The sequence below is a fragment of the Phascolarctos cinereus genome, unplaced genomic scaffold (assembly GCF_003287225.1).
Source record: "Phascolarctos cinereus isolate Bilbo 61053 unplaced genomic scaffold, phaCin_HiC Scaffold_3;HRSCAF=262, whole genome shotgun sequence".
Classification (NCBI taxonomy): Eukaryota; Metazoa; Chordata; class Mammalia; order Diprotodontia; family Phascolarctidae; genus Phascolarctos; species Phascolarctos cinereus.
In genome coordinates this window covers 79,995,582-80,014,594 of record NW_027555736.1, presented here as the reverse complement: position 1 = coordinate 80,014,594, position 19,013 = coordinate 79,995,582, and the positions used below count along the sequence as shown (strand labels likewise).

Here is a 19,013-nt window from a genome sequence, read left to right as displayed (position 1 = left end):
ATATTATTCCATTATGGCAAATAGAAATTTAAATCATTCAAAATGTCTCTCATTGGAGAACAAATTACCATTCTGCTAGGAGATGAAATCAGTCTTCAGAAAAGGCCATTCATAATAAATTGCAATCTTCTCAAACCAAGAATGTGGGTCATTTTGGCACTTTTCCCACTGCAGCGCTAAGTGATATGCTAAGTGTTAGAGCAAAATGCCCTCAGAAAGGGCATCAGAGCATCATAAGAGGCATATTTATAGAATCTGAACTTTATATTTAGGACTTTAGACTCATCCATCTTCATTTTATAAAGATACTAAGGCTTGGGATCATGAAGTGGCTGACCCACAATTCCACTGCAGGACAATTTGATAAAATGTCTGACTGGCAGCTGGCTGGGTCTGGCATTCCCTGTCCCCATCCCAGCTAAACCTTTACTGGTGGAGATGTACAGCAGACCATTTTGTGTTGCTGAATGTCTGGTGGCTAGAAATATCAAACTACCAACACTTAAACAATGTTTATAAGTAATGCTTTGTTTTTTAAGCAGGTGGCTGCTGCAAAAACAAGACCTTATTTGGAAAAATACTTGACCAAGTCTAACCATGTACTTGTAAAAAAAATCTTATTTTTATTGATATCTTTTGTTTCTATATCTCCTTCATTTCAGGGTATGTCCCTTACCTCTCCCTTCCCCAGGTAACCCTTCCTTGCAATAAACATTTTAAAAAAGAAAAAACACAATTCTGCAAAATCAACCAACGTATCAACTGTTTCTGATAATATATGCAATATTCCACCCACACTCCCTTCTACACATACACACACATGGGCAAAGGGGGAGGGGAAGTGCATTTTCTCATTTCTTCTCTGGCCTATTTCCTAAAAACAGAGTACCTCATAGATCACAAGCTCTCTAATGTGCTGGAATAGCCTTCTCTAGAGCCAAGGGCCCATGCTTACATGCTCAGACCTTTATGAACTTATTCACAAATACAAGAGGAGCTACAGCTTTCTGTGTGATTCTTGAAGGGGACTTGGATAGCATGATTGTATCCAGTCCAGTAAGGCATGGCCTAATTGTGGTGACACTGGCGTGAATACCTATGAGACAGTGCGGGACAACAGACATTGGGAGATGCCTCTCAGTATTTAGGGAGGCATTATACTTTTCTGTGAGTTTTATCTTGGTCCTAACTACAAGAGCTCACGTTTATAGGCCTTTTAAGGTTTGCAAAGTACTTTACATATATATATATACACACACACACACACACACACACATATATATACACACACATACACACACACACACATATATACATATATATATGTATATATAATCTCATTGGTTCTGCCTTCACCTCACTAGCCAGTTGTGAGTGTCAAATAAGAGTGCATGTGAAAACATTCTGAAAACTGTCATGTGCCATACAAACATTATTACAAATGCAGAGCAACAGACCAGGAAGTTACTTTGTAAGATAATTCGAGAACAAAATGGTGTAGAAGGCACTCTGCTGAAAACCTTGGTTCAAATCCTGTTTCTGATATTAGCTCTGTGACCACAGGCACATTAATATCAGAAACCTGTTTCTTCATCTTTAAGATGGGAATATCTGTAGCACAAACCCTAAGAGTTATGACTAGATTGAGTTGATCCAGGTTAAATGCTTTGCGAACTTTAAAATATTATATGAGCCAGTTATTACATAACCTGAAAGTAATTTCAGATGGAAACAAATGAAAATGCAACAATCTGTGAAGACAATGCCAGGAGAGTGAATAATTCAGTATTACTATCAAATGAATTTTTCTGCAACAAGTCAACAGAATTAAGTCATCCAGATCATAAAAGGAAAATAGTACTACAACAGAAGTAATGATTCTCAGAGAGCCATCAATGGGAAATAACTACAGGTAAAGCCTGATACTGTTCCTGGAGAAGGGAGACTTACATAGTAGAAATTCCTTTGTTTTTTTATCCTTGTGGAAACAGTACTGACCAAGGCAAAGGCAAAAAATGGCTACTTTTCAGCTCTGCGCACCGTTACCCTATTAGAAAGCTCTTCTGGATGCTGCCACTAAACTGGTCAAAGGAAATGCTGACTGGGTTATATGGACAGCTTTGCTGAGGCCTGCAAGAAACAACCAAAAGAGGGCTGTTTGGACTAAGCAGTAGTGACAGCTCACGAGAGTGGATTCTTTGGACAGGGAGGAGTCAGGGGCTGGAACCAGCAAAGAGGCTGTTTCTCCTCACCAGCAGGTCCCAGATATGTATATCCAGGGAAGACAGACAGCAGAAGTCTCAGATGACCAGAAGGGCTCTGGACACTCCAGAAGAAGAACAGAGACACCAGCAGGAGGCAGTGAATGTTTGTTTAAGCTGGCCTTTGAATCTTCTAGAACATTAAAAAGGGAGCAGTACTTTGAGACTGGAATAAAGTGATGTCCCTTCATTTATAAACGTGTTGCTCTGCACACATCTATGAAGGGGAACCATTTTCTGTTGGGATGGAATCAATGCTACATGATTTTTCTTCTGGAACATCAGATTTTATGCATCAGAAACAATCTGCCTTTTCTAGTCCATTTTCAAATACTTTAACTGCTGAAAGTTGCCGGAAAGCATATGTAGAAGAAAACTCTAAAAGCAGTCTCCAGCCTGGCTCATGGTTGGGTTAGCCACTCCTTAGCACATCAGGTGGTCGATCAATTAATAATTACTTACTCCACTAGAATATAGTAAACTAAGAAGAATACGAAAGCAAACTCTGCAGGTTAAATTCAGACCATTTATTTGTAAACAGGATAACCTCAGCACACGGCCACACTGGCTGTCACATGCTCTCAATTCCACATCAACTATTCAAAAGAAGCCTTTAAAAAGTTACATGGAACTAATAATTTACGGTTTCTTTCACAAACTGTATTTAACAAGCACTAAGAGTAAATAACAGTATCCTAGGTAGTCTGTTATTGCTTATAGACACTGCAGCTTTGGATCCACTGAAATGACCCATGAAATATGCCTGAGTTATCAAACTGTACTGCTAGATCAACTCAGAAACTGGGTAAAAGGCCGGAGGACGGACACAGACAGAACCGTTTCTGGCACACCACACAAGCCACCTTCCAGAAATCAAAAAATAGACCTTCCTCATAAAAATTATTTCATACTGTTAAATTTCATCCAATTTTTAAAAAAAGTTAAAATTGCATCCATAGTACTTCATTTTCTACATAAAAGTTTTACCCAGTGGATTTGAATGGACTGTTATCAGGGTATGTTTGTATAATCCAGCCCATTTTATATCTACTTTATTTATATCTGCAGCTTGGTAATAACCTGCATATTCTATAAATACATATAACCAGAAGGGAATGATAAACACATAAACCTCCTGATGGATGACAAAAGTCTTCAGAAAGTCAGGTCCTGAAGACAAAGGGCAAAAAGACCATTATAGCACCGCTCATCTGCAAGTAGAAATGGGGCCAAGTGTTCAAAGGCAGCCTCCATGTTTGTGATTATAATTACTCTTGCCCCAGTTTGTATGCCCCCAATTTTAGATTTGAAAAATGGCAAGTATAAAAACTTAGATGTGAAAAGTTGTGACTTTACATAAGGAAGCTCTGTCACATTAAAACTGAGGTGATGGCTGTTCTGAGAATTCAGTTTGTTACAGCTGGCTCCAGGTTTTGACAGCCTCATGTCACAAATACCAGCATATGGACTCAGCACATCTCCACAATTTCATTTGAAGTAAGTTTTGAAACTGGCAAATATTTTTAAAAGCAGATGAATCTACTAAATTAACTTCATCTGGAAAAAAAAAAGACAGAAGCTCAGGGATAAAAGCCTCAGTTATTTCACTCCAGTTGCTTTCTATTTATTTTTAAAGTAATTTGTCAACATTTTAAGGCATTAATTTATCAACATAGTAAAGACTAGTAACAATTTAAGCATTTTAGAAAATCCATGCTGTTAAAAATAATCTGGGGTTTTATTTTCCACAATTACTCCAAAAATACGTGGCTCTGATACTGCCTCCTCACCCTTGTAAGCCACATGGGAACAGGATTCTGCTGTTCACAGACCTTGTATACTCCTTTCTGTTCGGTGCCGCCATTCCAGGAGGCCAGGTCTGATGCAGTGTGCAGCTGGGCATGCTCTGACGACGTCACTTGAGGTTGGGAGAATGTGTCAGGCACTCCCTCGGGGGACCCTACCTGTGCTTGTTAAACTAAGGTAGCAGTGTATGAATGGAAAGAAGTAAAAGTGATGAATGCCACAGACCACTCAGAAACAAGAGGAACTGCAATTAAAGAAAGTCATTTTAACTAGAAAGAAAATGGCCACACAGTAATCCTGAGAAAATTCAATATGGGATAAAACTGATGAAAGGAATAATGTTTTTGGAACCATAAATAAATGGGATGGACTAGGGTTTCCAGCCATTCTACTAATTTGAATATAAAATGTGTTCACATTTATAAAAAGATTAAAACCATGCCTACACATTCAATGATTTCACCAGTAAAAGAAAAAAGGTATTTTCTTGTCCATTATCTGTCAAATTTTATATTCACCATTGACCTTATTAAACAAACCAGTAGAAAGCATTTTTTTTAGGATCAATTTTCTTTTTAAAAGGTGTTACCCAACATTGTCACCTTTCAAAAAGCTTTGAAGCCTTCTTTATCAAGTTAGGGAACTTTTTACAGAAAAGGCTTATTAATGTATTTTTTTTTCCTGACAAATGAGTATTTTACAGAGTTAGAGAAGGAGCATTCTGTGGGAATAGTTTTAACACTTTAAGAAATGTTATGTTGAGGGGTGTCTATTAGTAATTAAAAGGAAGTTTAAATATTTTAATAGGTATGTAACATTCTAAAAATATACTACATCTAAAAGACTTTAATATTTTAATTAGTTTTGATTTTTAATACTCTACATAATGCCATTTGACTGCAATGCTTTTTCTAATTGTCTGTCTCTAATACAGTATGAATCTTCAATGAACCAGAAACTCCTAAAATGGGCCAGATTGTCTCCCTAATAAGAACACTGTGTTTGTTCTGAACCCTGCTGAAGACATGAGAATGCTGATCCGTTTGCATTTTTTTCCACTGGTTGGGTTCTTCAGAGTTTTGCAGCCATGAAATTTATGTGTGGTTTCACGAGGGGAAACAGTGGCAGGCCCCGCTTGAATTCCGTCATGTTTTCAATAACTTCTGGCTGCAGGTGTGGGTAAAAAAAACCAATTCTTAGTATCTTTAACTGAAAAGGCAGATTGGAAACAATAGGGCAATATTGTTCCCTTGTACACACAACAGTTAGGACCTCAGATTTTCAAAACTGCTAACACAACAACAAGCCTGATTTCTCCCTCCATAGTGGATGGAAGATAATGGGGATTTCTACATAAACCCATGGTCATTAAGCTAGGGCTGCTTTCAGCAAGACAGACCCTGGTATTCCTTGCCCTCCGACTCTGGGAGTGCCCACATGGAGAGACTACAGGAAGGGCCCCCTCTGCTGCACTGAGGAGGAGAGCTTAGCACAGTCAATGCCAACTTCTCAAAAGCAGCAGCTGGTCCTCATCGTACAGGAACCGTGGCTGAGCGGAGCTCCTCCCTCCTCAGGCTGAAAAAAGAGACCATTTCAAACCCTTGGGAGCCATGAAATGGGAGAAGGAGCATCCAAACCTCTGGGCTGGGCCAATGAACGAACTGGAGCCCGAAGAACTGAAATTCTAACAACACCCTGCGACCCCAAGCCCAGTCACAGGCTGCGTAAAATAACAAGTCCTTCCTTCTTGGGATAATCATCTAAACACAACACTTTCAGTAAAGATTTAGTTTTCTTACTTGGGGTAAGGCTGGTGCTTGTGTCAAATTTACATCATTTTGACATGGAAACTCTCCAACAACAGGACCTACAAGATAACAAGAGGTATGTATCACACAGGTCTTTCTACTGGCACACCCAGAGCAATTTTCAAAACAAAAATCTATCAAGTTTCTAATATAAGATGCAATTAAATGTACAGTTTGCTGCAGTTTCTTTTTAAATAAAATCACAATATAACTATAACTTTAAGACATGTTGCGAAAAATGCTGCCTTAAGATACAATAAGAATGCTTTAGTTTTTGATGTCAAAAACCAATTTCTGCAATAGGTCTTCTCTGCTCCTTTCCTACTCAGCTAAATGCTCACCCTCTTAGGAGCACCTAAGGTAGGTCGGGGCAGCTGAATGATTATAAAAGCTGAGGAGCTGAGGCCTCACCCTTTGATTTTCCTGTGATGGTGAAGGCCACAACACTGGCATCTTTCAGGATTAGCCACTGAGCTGCTTCAAGCAGATAATTAGGAAGCTGCATGGTCAGATGCCCTTAAGGAGGTTTCCCACACCCAAGAAAATATTAAAACAAACAAAACAAATAGCTTCCAGCAATAACAAGTTACTCACTAAAACCCTTATTCTCTGTAAGGCTCCAAGAAGTGCTCATTTGCATGGTTAGTAAAGAAAATCTATGTTGCCAAGTGTGAACAATATTAGAGATTCCCCAAGATGAGAAATGAAACTGGAAACACACCTTTAGGGAAACAATTTGGAGTGAATATGGAGAAATAAAACTACATGGATGGAGAAGACAGAAATATCTATCCAATGGAAAACTCCATACTTTTTACCATGGTTTAATGTCAAGCCATAAATGAGTATGAGTCCACAAGCTTAGAGCTTGAAAAAGAAAATAAATCTTGCAGTACACAAAGTAGGCATCTGATAATCTTCATGGAGTAAATTTTAGTGAGTCAGAATTTTAATGAAATTTATCAAGACAATCCAAGAGTAATGATACCCCACTTTTCCAGGGTTCACTGACATAGGATACATCTTCACTAGGGGGCTTGTTGAATGGTGGCCTACTCATTTTAGGGGAGAATGCTGTCATAAACCTGTATATAAGACTGTCTTACACTAATTATGTCCCAACTGTTACCAACAACTGTTAAAGACATGATTTTGATTACAGAAAAAATTATATTCCTGGGGAGTAAAATAGAGACATTCATAATCTACATATATGAATCTCTTTTCTATCAGATTCATTCTAATAGTCTCAAAGCCTCCCAGTCCTCCTTCCACTCCTGGGCTTTGGGCAACCATCCAACCACCCAAACTACTCTCCTGGCATTCAGCACAGATGAAATACAAAATAACTGAAGGTTACTGGTGCTTTTTAAAAATGTAAGTAAAACACAGAGTAGATACGGTACTTACAGGAGTCCATTTCCCTGGCAAGAACATGAACAGATACCTTGTGCCTCCTGGGGGCATCTACAGCCAACATTTCCTGCAGAGAAAAGGCAGAGTCAGCTATTCATTCTGACAGAGTACGGGGGAGGGGCTTACCTGTATGAACAAAAAAAAATCAACTGGTTCCAAGGCAAGGTTAGTATGAATCTTGGAAAACTACTTCAATAATGTCATAATGTAAGCTAGGAGGAAAGGAGGTAGTCTCAATTACAGTGACGCAGAGACCAAATCACAAAAAGAGGAGAAAAACACTTCTACTACACAACCCATTTTAGAAACATTCTAACACTGTGCCCTAAAGGCAAAAGATGAGACTTGAGCAAAGGGAGAAGGGATACTTTAAACATGGCAACTGTTTGACTGTATGTATTCCTTCCTTTCGGTACCAAAAATAATTGTATACTGTAGTAATCAATGGCTTGGTTGTTTGGACAGAAAGGAAACAAATACAAAAAAGGTCAATTGTGGTGTTCAGTGAATGTGCTCTCCTCTTATGTCTGTAGTGACAACTGATCCAAAGCATGGACAATTCATATTCTACAAGAAAACACACTTCAGGAGGGCGAGTTCCGGGGAAAAAAGAATTTTTTACATATCGCTGCTTTTAAATATTCTCAAGTCTAAAGGTTCAAAAATGCTAGATACAAAGCTGGGTATGGTGGAAGGTGTTTTATACAGCTGGTAAGGGTCCAAACTGGAGAAATATACCGATACCTGTCGATGAATAAATCAATCAACAAGTATATATTGAATGCCTACTACGTGCCAGGTGTGAGGGAATCAAACACGATGAATGTAATAATTGCCACACGCAGGAAGCTTCCATTTGAATGGGAAAGTGCATGTATGTGTAGATATACATATACATATATATAGTCAAGAGAGAATAAAAAATTAATACAAGTTAGCTAAAGGCAGTTTGGAAAAGAGGGCACTAGCAACTGAGAAAGTAGGTCAATTCTTCATGTTAGGCGGCATTTAGACGGTATTTTTTTTCCTTCGGGCTGTTGCTCCCCATCTTCCTCCAACACTGAGAATTGTAGTTCAACAATAATCTTAGAATCTCCATTAGGATGAGGCTTGGCATTGAAATATCTCCTTCACGTGGCCAGTAACCATAGCATTCTACCTCTTCACAGAAAATGAACCGGTCAGGCAAAAAGTTTGGCACAAAAAGCATTCTCCTCTTCCCTTACCATCCATTCTCTCCCCAAACCAAGTATAGCCACCCCCTCTGACATAGGTATAACCACAGAAGGAAAGAAGCATTAGCACTCTCAAGCTACATCGTGAAGGAAGAGTGATTCTATGAGGTGAGAAAAGATTACAGGAATAGGGGTGGCTGGGTAGCCAGTGCACATTAGCAACACACTTCATCATCTCTAGAAATTCTCATTTAAATATGTGACGTCAAACGGTGAAGACTAGTCTAAGCACTGTCTGGTAGCTCGAACTCCTACACCAGAAGGGGAAGATTATCATGAAGGCATTCAGGTTCCTATCAGAGAGCAGAGCAGCTATGAAGCCCTTTAATTCAGAAACATACATGACCACCTCTCAAAGCAGAAGAGTGTGAATCTCCCAGATGTACTGGCCAGGGATAAGCATGCTTTGAATCTTTCTTTTTTAAAATCTTTTTTGAACATTTTAAATTAAGTAAAAAATTGTTTATTAAGCACTAAATTTATGGTCAGTGCTACAGGAATATAAAAAAAGACTCGACACTGTCCCTGACCTCAAGGAGCTAATACAAGCACAGAGAAGGGGACACTGGGATCAAGGAGAGAAGCTAGCATTATTTCATCAGGGTGTATGGAGAAGATCTAAGTCAGGACTTCTTAAACTTTTCCCACTCGTGACCCCTTTTCATGTTTCGGCAGCGTTCATACCACTGACGCTGAGTGGTGTGATGACATGCGCAGTGCAAAGTGCACATGTTTTGTGTTCAGAACCAAGGTGGCAGTGAAGTTGCGTGATGTAATACGGGCAAGCGCTGCCAGAAACACGCTGGATTCATTACACGTTTGATTTTTAATTAGCTTTTAGTGGTTGTACGTTCAGAAAACTTTCACTGTTGCCCAATGTTTTGTGACCCCATACGATCCACAGTTGAAGAAGTGCTGAAAGTGATGCTACAGCAGAGCAGACTTCCCCTTTACATCCAATGCTTACTGTTCCCCTCCATTAAGGGCCACAAGAACTGGTCCAAATGAATGCTCTTGGACCTTCTGTATTTCTCTCCCTCATCAATGTCAATGCATTTCTTCTCTAGTCTCTCAAATGGGAACACCTCTAAATTTTTCTCATCTACTGGTAAAGTCTGACCTCTTGATATTCTTCTCTCAGTATTTCCCCTTTGCTAACATATTTTCTGTGGCTGCTTTCCTCCCTTGTTCCTTCACCAGTAGATCTTCATCATCCTATGGTTAATTTCCACTCCTTGGCATAAAGGGAGGGACACTTCCCTCACCCCCAACCTTCAACAATTCAGAGTCTGACAATTGTGTTTTGGAAAGAAAAGGTCGGGGGGCACCGAACATAAACAAGAACGCTGATGATCCACTGTGCAATACATACTATTCACATCAAAAAGCTATAATGTAGTCACTTAATTTTTCTAGTTAGTATTCTTCTCTGTTGTAAAAAAAAGAAAAAAGGGGAAAAAACTACTCTAAGGACATGAGAGAAAGCAGAAATGTAAAGTATTTCTCTCTACATGCATATATGGAAATATCATTCTTGTAAGTGTTATTTATTAGCACAATCTGGTTATTTACTTATTTGGTGTTGATTTTGTGTGAACTCTAGTACATTCCTAAAGTGTTTAAGTTACATACATACACAAATCAATAAACTAAAATTATTTTATCTTCAAATGTTCTCAATTTGTAAATGTAGTAATTGAATACTACATACTAAGATACAGTAATGAATGCACATAAAATAAATAATACCTAGAGAAAAATTTAAAGAAACCTTAACAATTGACTCTTATATGTTTGCATAAATAAGATCAATATTGAGAAATATAACCTTTGTCTTTCCTAATGCAGCTAGGTAACGCAGGAGATAGAGCACTGGACCTGGAGACAGGAAGACTCAAGTTCAAACCCTGCCTCAGACACTTACTAGCTGTGTGATCCTGAGCAAGTCATTTATCCTTTCTCAGTTTCCTCAACTTTAAAAAGGGGCTAATAACAAATAACACCGCCTACCTCCCAGGAGTGCTGTGAGGATTAAATAACATAACATTTGTAAAGGGCTTAGCACGGTGCCTGACACACAGTAGGTGCTTAAAAAACGTTTATTCCTTCCCCCTACACTTTCTAATAATCACAAGACAGAGTAAATGACAGTATAAAATTAATGTAGCCAGTCATCCAACAATGTAACTTCCGTCAAATGTTTATTTGCACAAGAAACCACCACTTAAGATGGTTAAGACTGTAAGATTCTCTTTCTCCACAAGAGACCCCTTTCTAAATTACAGAAACAAACCAGACAAAGGTGGCTGGGATTTCATCATTTCTTAAGACACAAATAATGAACTCCATTCTGTAACTGACACTTTCAGAACTTCAGTCACCAGCTGCTACTTGAAGTATCCACTGTGAAAGGCATGACTTATCAATAACCAAGTTTTTAAAAAGAAGAGGTTTCACTCATTCTTGTGAGAAACATTAGTTTTGAATGGCACCATAATCACAAACCTTCACAACATTCCTTCTCTCCACTCACACAGCTACCACCTCAGTGACATAACACTGTTCACAAAGTCTATTTTTGCACAAGAGATCTGGTTCATGATACAGAAGCCTGAGAATGGCAAAGGGGGAGAGCAAGAGACGATGTGGGTTTGCCTTCCGCAATGTCAGGGAGCACAATGAGACATCGCCAGTATTTGCCTCCCTGGCTGAAGTTACTCAAATCTCATTACTGAAAAATATCCATCACAAAGCAGTTAAGAGCATAATAATACAAAGTCTTAGAAGGCTATTTTTTTTTAAAATAAAGTATAATGGTGTTTCCTCACTACTGATCTTAAGGAGTGACTAGTTAATACCTATTGCATTCACTGGGGTGTGATCATGGGCACACATCACTTAACTTCCATGTCTCAGTTCCTCATCTGTAAAACAAAGATAATACTTATACTACCCTACTCACAGGGGAATGAGGGAATCACTTTGTAAACTTTAATGCACTGTAGAAATGGGAGTTATTATTACATGATTAATAGCTGCATAATGCCTGGTAAGGCCCCCAGCATGATGAGTGGATTTCATATGGATGATTTACAGGAAGACATGGAAAAGAGTCACAAGGCGCAGGCAGACTGAAATATACACCACTGGAGAGACTACTGATGTTGATTACTACACAAAATGTTTAAGAGCTCATTTTCATGGGGAGGCAGGCATTATCATCATTTTATACTATGATGCTGGGCACTGACATGTTTACAACTCTTAGGGACAGGTTTAGGACTAGACATCCAATTTCACTGGTATAAGGAAAATACAGGTAAGGAAAACCCTCCAGGAAAATAGTTCAGCACCTTCTCTACCTCTTTTAGACTTAGGGGGCTGCTCAGAGCACTGAGAGTGAGCGACCCAGGGGTCACATGGCCACTAGAGGCCAGAGATGGAACCAGAATTTAGGTGCCCCTAGCTTGAAGGCTGGCTCTCTAACCACTGTTTCATGCTGTCTATCTCAAAACTTTCACACAACAGAGACACTTGTTTAGGAAGGTTCATTGGGCACCACCCTTGTTTTAATGATATTATTCTAATGAACACTGCACGCACTTTTACATTCCTAGTCCCTGTTAGGGGTAGTGTGTTCCCAAAAGTGCTATCAAGCACAGATCATATTTTCCCACAGAAGCAATGCTACAATGGGACTATTATGTGCTCAACAAGAACATCTCTGACATGACCAACCATGTCATAAAAGGAAAGAGCCATTCATTTAAAATAAAAATGATGTTCCAAATCCTATAAAATGAACATACAAGAGTCCTCCCTATTGCGTGAAACACATATGCAACGTACAAAAATATTAACCTTTTCTATCTCTAAGTTTCACCTTTTAGAAACCAATATGCTTGCTACACATTAGACATTTAATTACTGTTTTGCATTCTTTCTTAAATTTATAAGATCTTTGAAAGGATTTCTCAGGTCTTTTTTTTTTTAAGCTGCCTAGGAAGGTTTTGAGCTAATACTGTGCTTTTCTCTGGATAAATTTCTGAATATCAAAACAAGGCACTTAAAATCATTCTCCTGGCATTAGAATGTACTCAATGCTGGAACCATTCTTTCCAAAAATAATTATTATAGCATTTGAAAATCTGAAGGCCTCACTACAGAACTCGGGTAGTAGGAGTCTTATATCCATTTTAAAGACAAGGAAACTGAGAGAGACAAAAGTTTAGTAATCTGATCATGCTCACAAAGAATAAGAAAACATTTACCAGGTGTGTAACTGTAGGCAAGTCACCTAACCTCTCTTCGTCTCAGACACCTCATCTGTAAAAAGCTGGAGGAGAAGGGAGACAACACAAGGGGACTTGAGACCTTCCTTCCTCTACAGTGGCTCTAATTCTGATCCTCTGAACCAGTAGCTCCTTATGAAGAGCAGGGAAAACACCACTGTATTTTATCAACTCTTCAGTTCAGTCTTGTTCGCTGTTTATTTGCTTCTCTCATTCCTTTAACACGCCATGGACAGTTTTGAAGAGGGGAAGAATGCAAAAGGAAAACATGGAAGTTGTCGGGGAGGGGGTAGCCAAATGCCCTGACTGCAGTGACAGTAGGTCAGTTTCTGGGCTGATGTTTGGATTAGATGAGAAACTCAGGGTTGGTTTGTTTCTATCTTAATTTAAAAAAAAAAAATACTATGTGGTAGACCTTCTTTCTTGCTGCCTGTGCTAGGAGCACATACTCTGTAGCAAGAATCAATGAACGGACAAAGGCAGCTGGGTGGTACAGTGCCTAAAGTTTTTACTTGGGAATCATGAATATCCGAGTTCAAATCTGGTCTCAGATAATTTGCTAGCTGTATGACCCTGGGCAAGTCACTTATCCTGTTTGCCTCAGTTTCCTCATCTGTAAAATAGAGATAATAATAGCACCTACCTCCCGGGGTTGCTGTTAGGATCAAATTAAATAATAATTGTAAAATGCTTAGCACAGTGCCTGACATCTAGCAGGTGCTTAATACATGTCTGTCTGTTTAAAGAGGGCATGTAGTGCCCTACAGGAAAATAGGGGGGGTAGGGGACAAGAGATGATAGAGGGGAGGGCAGAATGAGGGAGGGGGTAATCAGAAGCAAACTCTTCTAAGGAGGGACAGGGTCAAAACAGAAAATAGAATAAATGGGGGATTGGACAGGATGAAGGGAAATATACTTAATTTTCCACAGCCTGACTTCTATGGAAGTGTTTTGCATGACTACACATGTATAATCTGTATCGAGTTGCTTCCCTTTTCAATGAGGGTGGGTAGGGAGGGAGAAAGGGAGAAAATCAGTAACCCAATCTTTTAAAAACACATGTTAAAGAAAAATTGTTTTCACATACAACTGGGAAAAAAGAAATACAGGAAATGGGGTACAGAAATCTATCCTGCCCTACAGGAAAACAGAAGGGGAAGAGGATAAGAGAAGGGGGGAGGGAGAGATAGAAGGGAGGGTAGATTAGGGGAAGGGGTATACAGAATCCATGCCATCTTGGGGTGGGGGAGAGGGATGAGATGGGGAGAAAATTCGGAATACAAAATCCTGTGGAAATGAATGTTGAAAATTAAAAATAAATTTAAAAAAAAAGAAATGTAAGCTCTTGGAAGGCAGGAGGTATCTTAATTTTTATATATATTTGAAGTCTCAGTGATTAATACAGTACTAGACAATACAGTAAGTGCTTAATAAAATGGATCTTTCCCTCCCCCCCCAAAAAAGAAAAAAAAATGCACGTAGTAAAGGATATGTGTTTATTTGGCTATGTGGGACAAGTAAAATGAAATATGTGAAAGAGCAAAAAGTCCACACTAGTACTAGGGTAATATTCACATGTGTGTGTGTATATGCATATGTGTGTGTGTGTGGCGCACACACACACACATGTATAAACTAATACAACTTCAAATTACACTACTTTTCAAACTCCAGATGCCTTTGCTGAGAAGTAGAAATTTAAAAATACCAAATTGCCACTGTAATGTACAAATAACCACAAACTTGCTTTAGTTTTATACCTACCACATTTTCTATTTAACACCTATATGTATGCATGTAACTTACCTTGTAGAACTTAATGATATCATCCTTGCTAAGTGTCTTTAAATATGCAACTTCTGTGTTATCTAGAAATTAAGAAAATAACATGACATCAAAATAAGTTTGACATATGGAAAGGCTAAAAAGCTGATATCATCTCACACTATACTTTTCTGAACAAAGGGCAACCACAGAGAAAGCTGTGTTAACTAACTCTTTAAAGGTCATACTGGTTAATACTGAAGAAAAAAATATTTCAAAATCTTTTTTAAAAGACCTGGGTTGGGGGCAGCTAGGTGGCGAAGTAGATAGAGCATCTGCCCTGGAGTCAGGAGGACCTAAGTTCAAATCCGGCCTCAAACACATAACTCTCACTAGCTGTGTGACTCTGGGTAAGTCACTTAGCCCCAACTGCCTCACCAAAAAATAAAATAAAATAAAAAAATAAAAAGACCCGGATTTGATAATGTCTCAGTTAAGGCTAAACTGACAGACATATTATGAGAAAATAAGAATTAGGAGCTTGAAATCTGCCAAGTATGAGACCATGCTGATGTTCAATAATTCTTTCAGTTCTCTCTAGCTCATTCACTCTCTCAATTCTTTATAACCCCTATTGCAAACCCTCTGCGTTCTGAGTCTCTAATTCCATGTGATTCTCACCCTCCACCTCCTCAGCAGAAGCCTGCCTTTTAAAAAAATTTCATTTAAGTAGTAGAGGCCACACTTTAACTTCCCTTAACCTAAAAATATTTTCATATCTTTACTCATCCCCTTTCTCTCCTCCTCCTCTCCTGTTTTAGAGGAAAATGTATTTTCTCCGAAAGTCCTCCATTTGTGTTTTTCATGTTATCTCCTCTCTTCTCTCTCCAATCTTTGGGTATTTTCCCCCTAGCTCCTTTCCTTCAGCCCACAAATCTATATGTTCCCCATGCCATTAAAAAAAACCCTTTTTTCAATCCTACTTCCTCACTCAAGCTGCTGCCCCATTATCACTCCTCAGACTGATCAATTTGCAAAAGAGCCACTTGCATCATTGCCTTGGTTTCCTTACCTCTTCTGGCTTTCATCCTAGCCCCTCTATTCAAACTGCTTTCCTCCAAAAACATTAATAACAATGACTACAATACATGTTCCCTCTGAGATCCTTGGCAGCATTTGACACCACTGGCCACTCTTTCCTTCCTGGAATTCTCTCCTCTCCTCTGTTTCGGTTATACTGGACTCTCCCTCCCCTTTCTCCAGATCCTCTTCTCAGACTGCACCATTACCTCAAGGCATTTTTTTGGTTTCGTCCTCTTGGGGATCTTCCTTCCTTCCTCCTAGTCACAAGGGTCTTAAAAGCCCCCCTAGAGGCATACGCCATTTCTCCTTTTCCTTCTACATCCAATTAGGTAACCAAGTACCTGTCCATTTAGCCTAGGCAGTGATTCTCATCATGTTCACTTCCACAATTTCCGTTCCCACTCTAATTTAGGCTGTCATTGCCTGAATGATTACTTTAGCCTCTTAAAGGATCTCCACACAGGATGGTTTTCCCTGCCTCAAGTTGAATTCACTGCTACCAGAATAATTCTACTTATATAAATCATGGCTCTGAGCATGTCTCTCCCCTTGTCAAGATCTTTTCTCCACTCCTCCCTCACTACCAGAATCTCAACTGCTCTGGTCTGGCAACAACAAGATCCCATGGCCTGACCCCCACCTATCTTTCTGGCTTCATCTCTCCATACTCTATAATCAAGCAAATGAACTGTATGCTACTTCCCGAACATGCCCCATGTCCTCTATCTCTACACTCATTTATTCACAGTTCTTCTCTGTTTGAAATTTCTTTCCTTCATAAATCCTCCCATCAATATCCCACTTTATCCCTTAAGGTTCAACATAAGTATTACCTCTTCCACGTACCTTTCAGTGAGAGCCCAATCTCTACAGAAGTAATATTAAACATCACAGGCCTTCATGAGTGCTCATAATAACAACAGCAATAATAGTGATGATGATTGGTAACATTTATAGAGCACTTCAAGGTTTGCAAAGTACTTTTACATATCATCTCCTCTGAACCCCACAACAAGCTCTGGTTGTTGCTACCATTATCTTCACTTGGTAGAGGGGGAAGAAACAGAACTGAAGGACACTGAGTGACTTGCCCAGGGTCACACAGCTACTCAGTTTCTGAATCAAGATACCCATTCAGGTTTTGCTGACTCCAAGCCCAATCTCTACCCACTACACCCCTGGCTGCTATCTTATGGCATTTACCACACTCTACACTGTTAGTATGGGAGCTTATTTCTCTTTAGGACACTGCATACATGTTTCATTCCCCTTCTTCCGGGAAGGTAATGGCCATGCGCTAATCATTTTTGTATCCCCCAGAGCTGATGTGACCTGACCCCTAAGGTGCACTTTTTATCTCCTAGATCATGTAGGCTCTCTGAGCTGTTATGATGATAATTTTAAAGCCTCTACTATCACATGCTAACTGGAATTAATATACAAATGCCCCAATCTAATATTTAGGCTGTAAATAACTGGCTTCTGACTCACCTCGGTCAAAATTGTACTGCTGAGAGATGATTTCTCCCCAGTATTTAGCACACTCTGCAGACAGCTTCTTTGGTTTATCTAGCCGACGGATTGCTAAGGCTTGAATGTGTTTCTGGAAGGCCTCCTCATTCATGTCTTCTATAGATTTTTCCATGGATAACAAGAAAGCTTCCACTCTGCTTTCTAAATAGTGAGGCGGTTTTTCTGACTGGATGATGAATCGAAGACCTTGGATGCCATTGGCTCGACGGGGACCACTGAATACAATGTAACCTTCAAAACACAGCAGCAGACTACAGTTACAATGCCCGAATCGTGAGAGATTTCAGGTTAAATCTGAAAAATCAATGCAACTGACAAGAGCAAAAAGGGACACACTGTGCTTCATATGCTGTTCGCCTAAAAAATTGTTTTAACCATCTGAACATCTTTGGTTTCTGAGAATGAAAATGCAGTTTCCAAATAACTTTGAAAAAATGGGTGCCTACTCCCATCTCCCCTCCTTTCTTGCACTTGTGACAGACGGGTCTTTCTCATACTCAGCCTCCTGCCTCTTCATTGTTGGCTAGCTCCTTCCACTCAGGCTACACAACACAACTCAGTTACTCCCATTCTTAAGAAATGGAACATGGACTCCTTTACACCCTCAAACTGTCACCTCTTCTATTCTTTTCACCTTCACACCCCTCAAAAAGGTATCTACTTTACAAGCTTCCTGAAAGCTCACCCATTCCAGTTTAGCTTCCATCTCAGCAGAATGGGAAAGAACACTGATCTTGGTTTTGAACTCGAATCTTCTCCAAACTGTAGCTCTGATATTTATTAGATCAGGTCTGACACTGGACAAATGACTGAAGTGCGCTCAGCCTCAGTTTCCTAATCTGTAAAATGGGTATAATAATACTCATACAAACTATCTCCGAGCTGCCTCGTGCTATTATTACTATTAATAATATGATAATCAAAAGGTTCCTAATTATCTAAAGGTTATTTTTTTCCATTTTAATCCTCCCTGACCTTTCTGTTTCTTTGCTACTATGTTTTACACCATCCTTCCCCTCAGTATTTCTTGCTTCAAGAATTTAGTCTTCTCCTTGGTTTGCTTCCTACCAAGACTTCTCAGCAAGTCTATTAAAAAACAATAACAATAACAACATTCTCAGACAGAGTATTCCTTAGGGCTCCATTCTTCACCCTTACTTTTCTCATCATATACCAGGATCTTTGGCAACATCCTCCAGTTTCATGGATTTGATCTTCAAAAACAGGTGAAGACATGTCCATGGTGAAGACTTACCCATCCTTAACTATAAGACACAGCTGGTCTTGGTCTACAAGAGATTACTGTTGTTATATATGACCCTACATCTCCCACCTCCATGTCTTTACCCTGGCTGTGTTCTATGCCTGGAATGTTCTCTCTACTCCTCTGCACCTTCTGGAATCCCTTCTTTCCTTCAAGACTTAAACTCAACTTTCCTAATCCCTCGGGCTACTATTGCCCTCTCACTTCCCCAACTACTTTTAATTTATTTCATATATGTTCTTATATATGTACATTCCCCCCCCCCGCGATAGAATGTAAGCTTCCTTGAGGGCAGAGGCTCAATTAATTTATGAACTGCATCTCCTGCCCAGCACATAACAGACAGTTAATAAAAATCTGCTGACTCACTGACGTTACACCTGGTATTGGTACAAACTACTGTAAATTCAAGATGAACACAGTAAAGGAGGGGTTCTTCTTCTCCCCTTTCCATTCTCCCTCCACCTCACTGCCCCGTTATGGGGAAAGTATCTCAAATTATCTCCAGCCTTTTTCCACATTTGTTAAATCTTGCTATTCCTTCTTATATA

The 19,013-nt window shown here is 39.3% G+C and overlaps 1 protein-coding gene across 3 annotated transcripts in view; it reads right to left on the bottom strand.

Annotated features, from left to right (window-relative positions):
* Positions 1-2,773: 2,773 nt before the first annotated feature.
* IDE (insulin degrading enzyme) overlaps positions 2,774-19,013 on the bottom strand; it is a 108,309-nt gene continuing 92,069 nt past the window's right edge. For all 3 annotated transcript variants that reach the window (XM_020964096.2, XM_020964097.2, XM_020964098.2), the window contains exons 21-25: positions 17,157-17,429; positions 14,625-14,686; positions 7,286-7,358; positions 5,867-5,934; positions 2,774-5,234 (exon numbers count right to left, since the gene is read on the bottom strand). In XM_020964096.2, the coding sequence (XP_020819755.1) occupies positions 5,139-5,234; positions 5,867-5,934; positions 7,286-7,358; positions 14,625-14,686; positions 17,157-17,429 (572 nt within the window). In that variant the 3' untranslated portion in view covers positions 2,774-5,138. The remainder of the gene's footprint in view (positions 5,235-5,866; positions 5,935-7,285; positions 7,359-14,624; positions 14,687-17,156; positions 17,430-19,013) is intronic.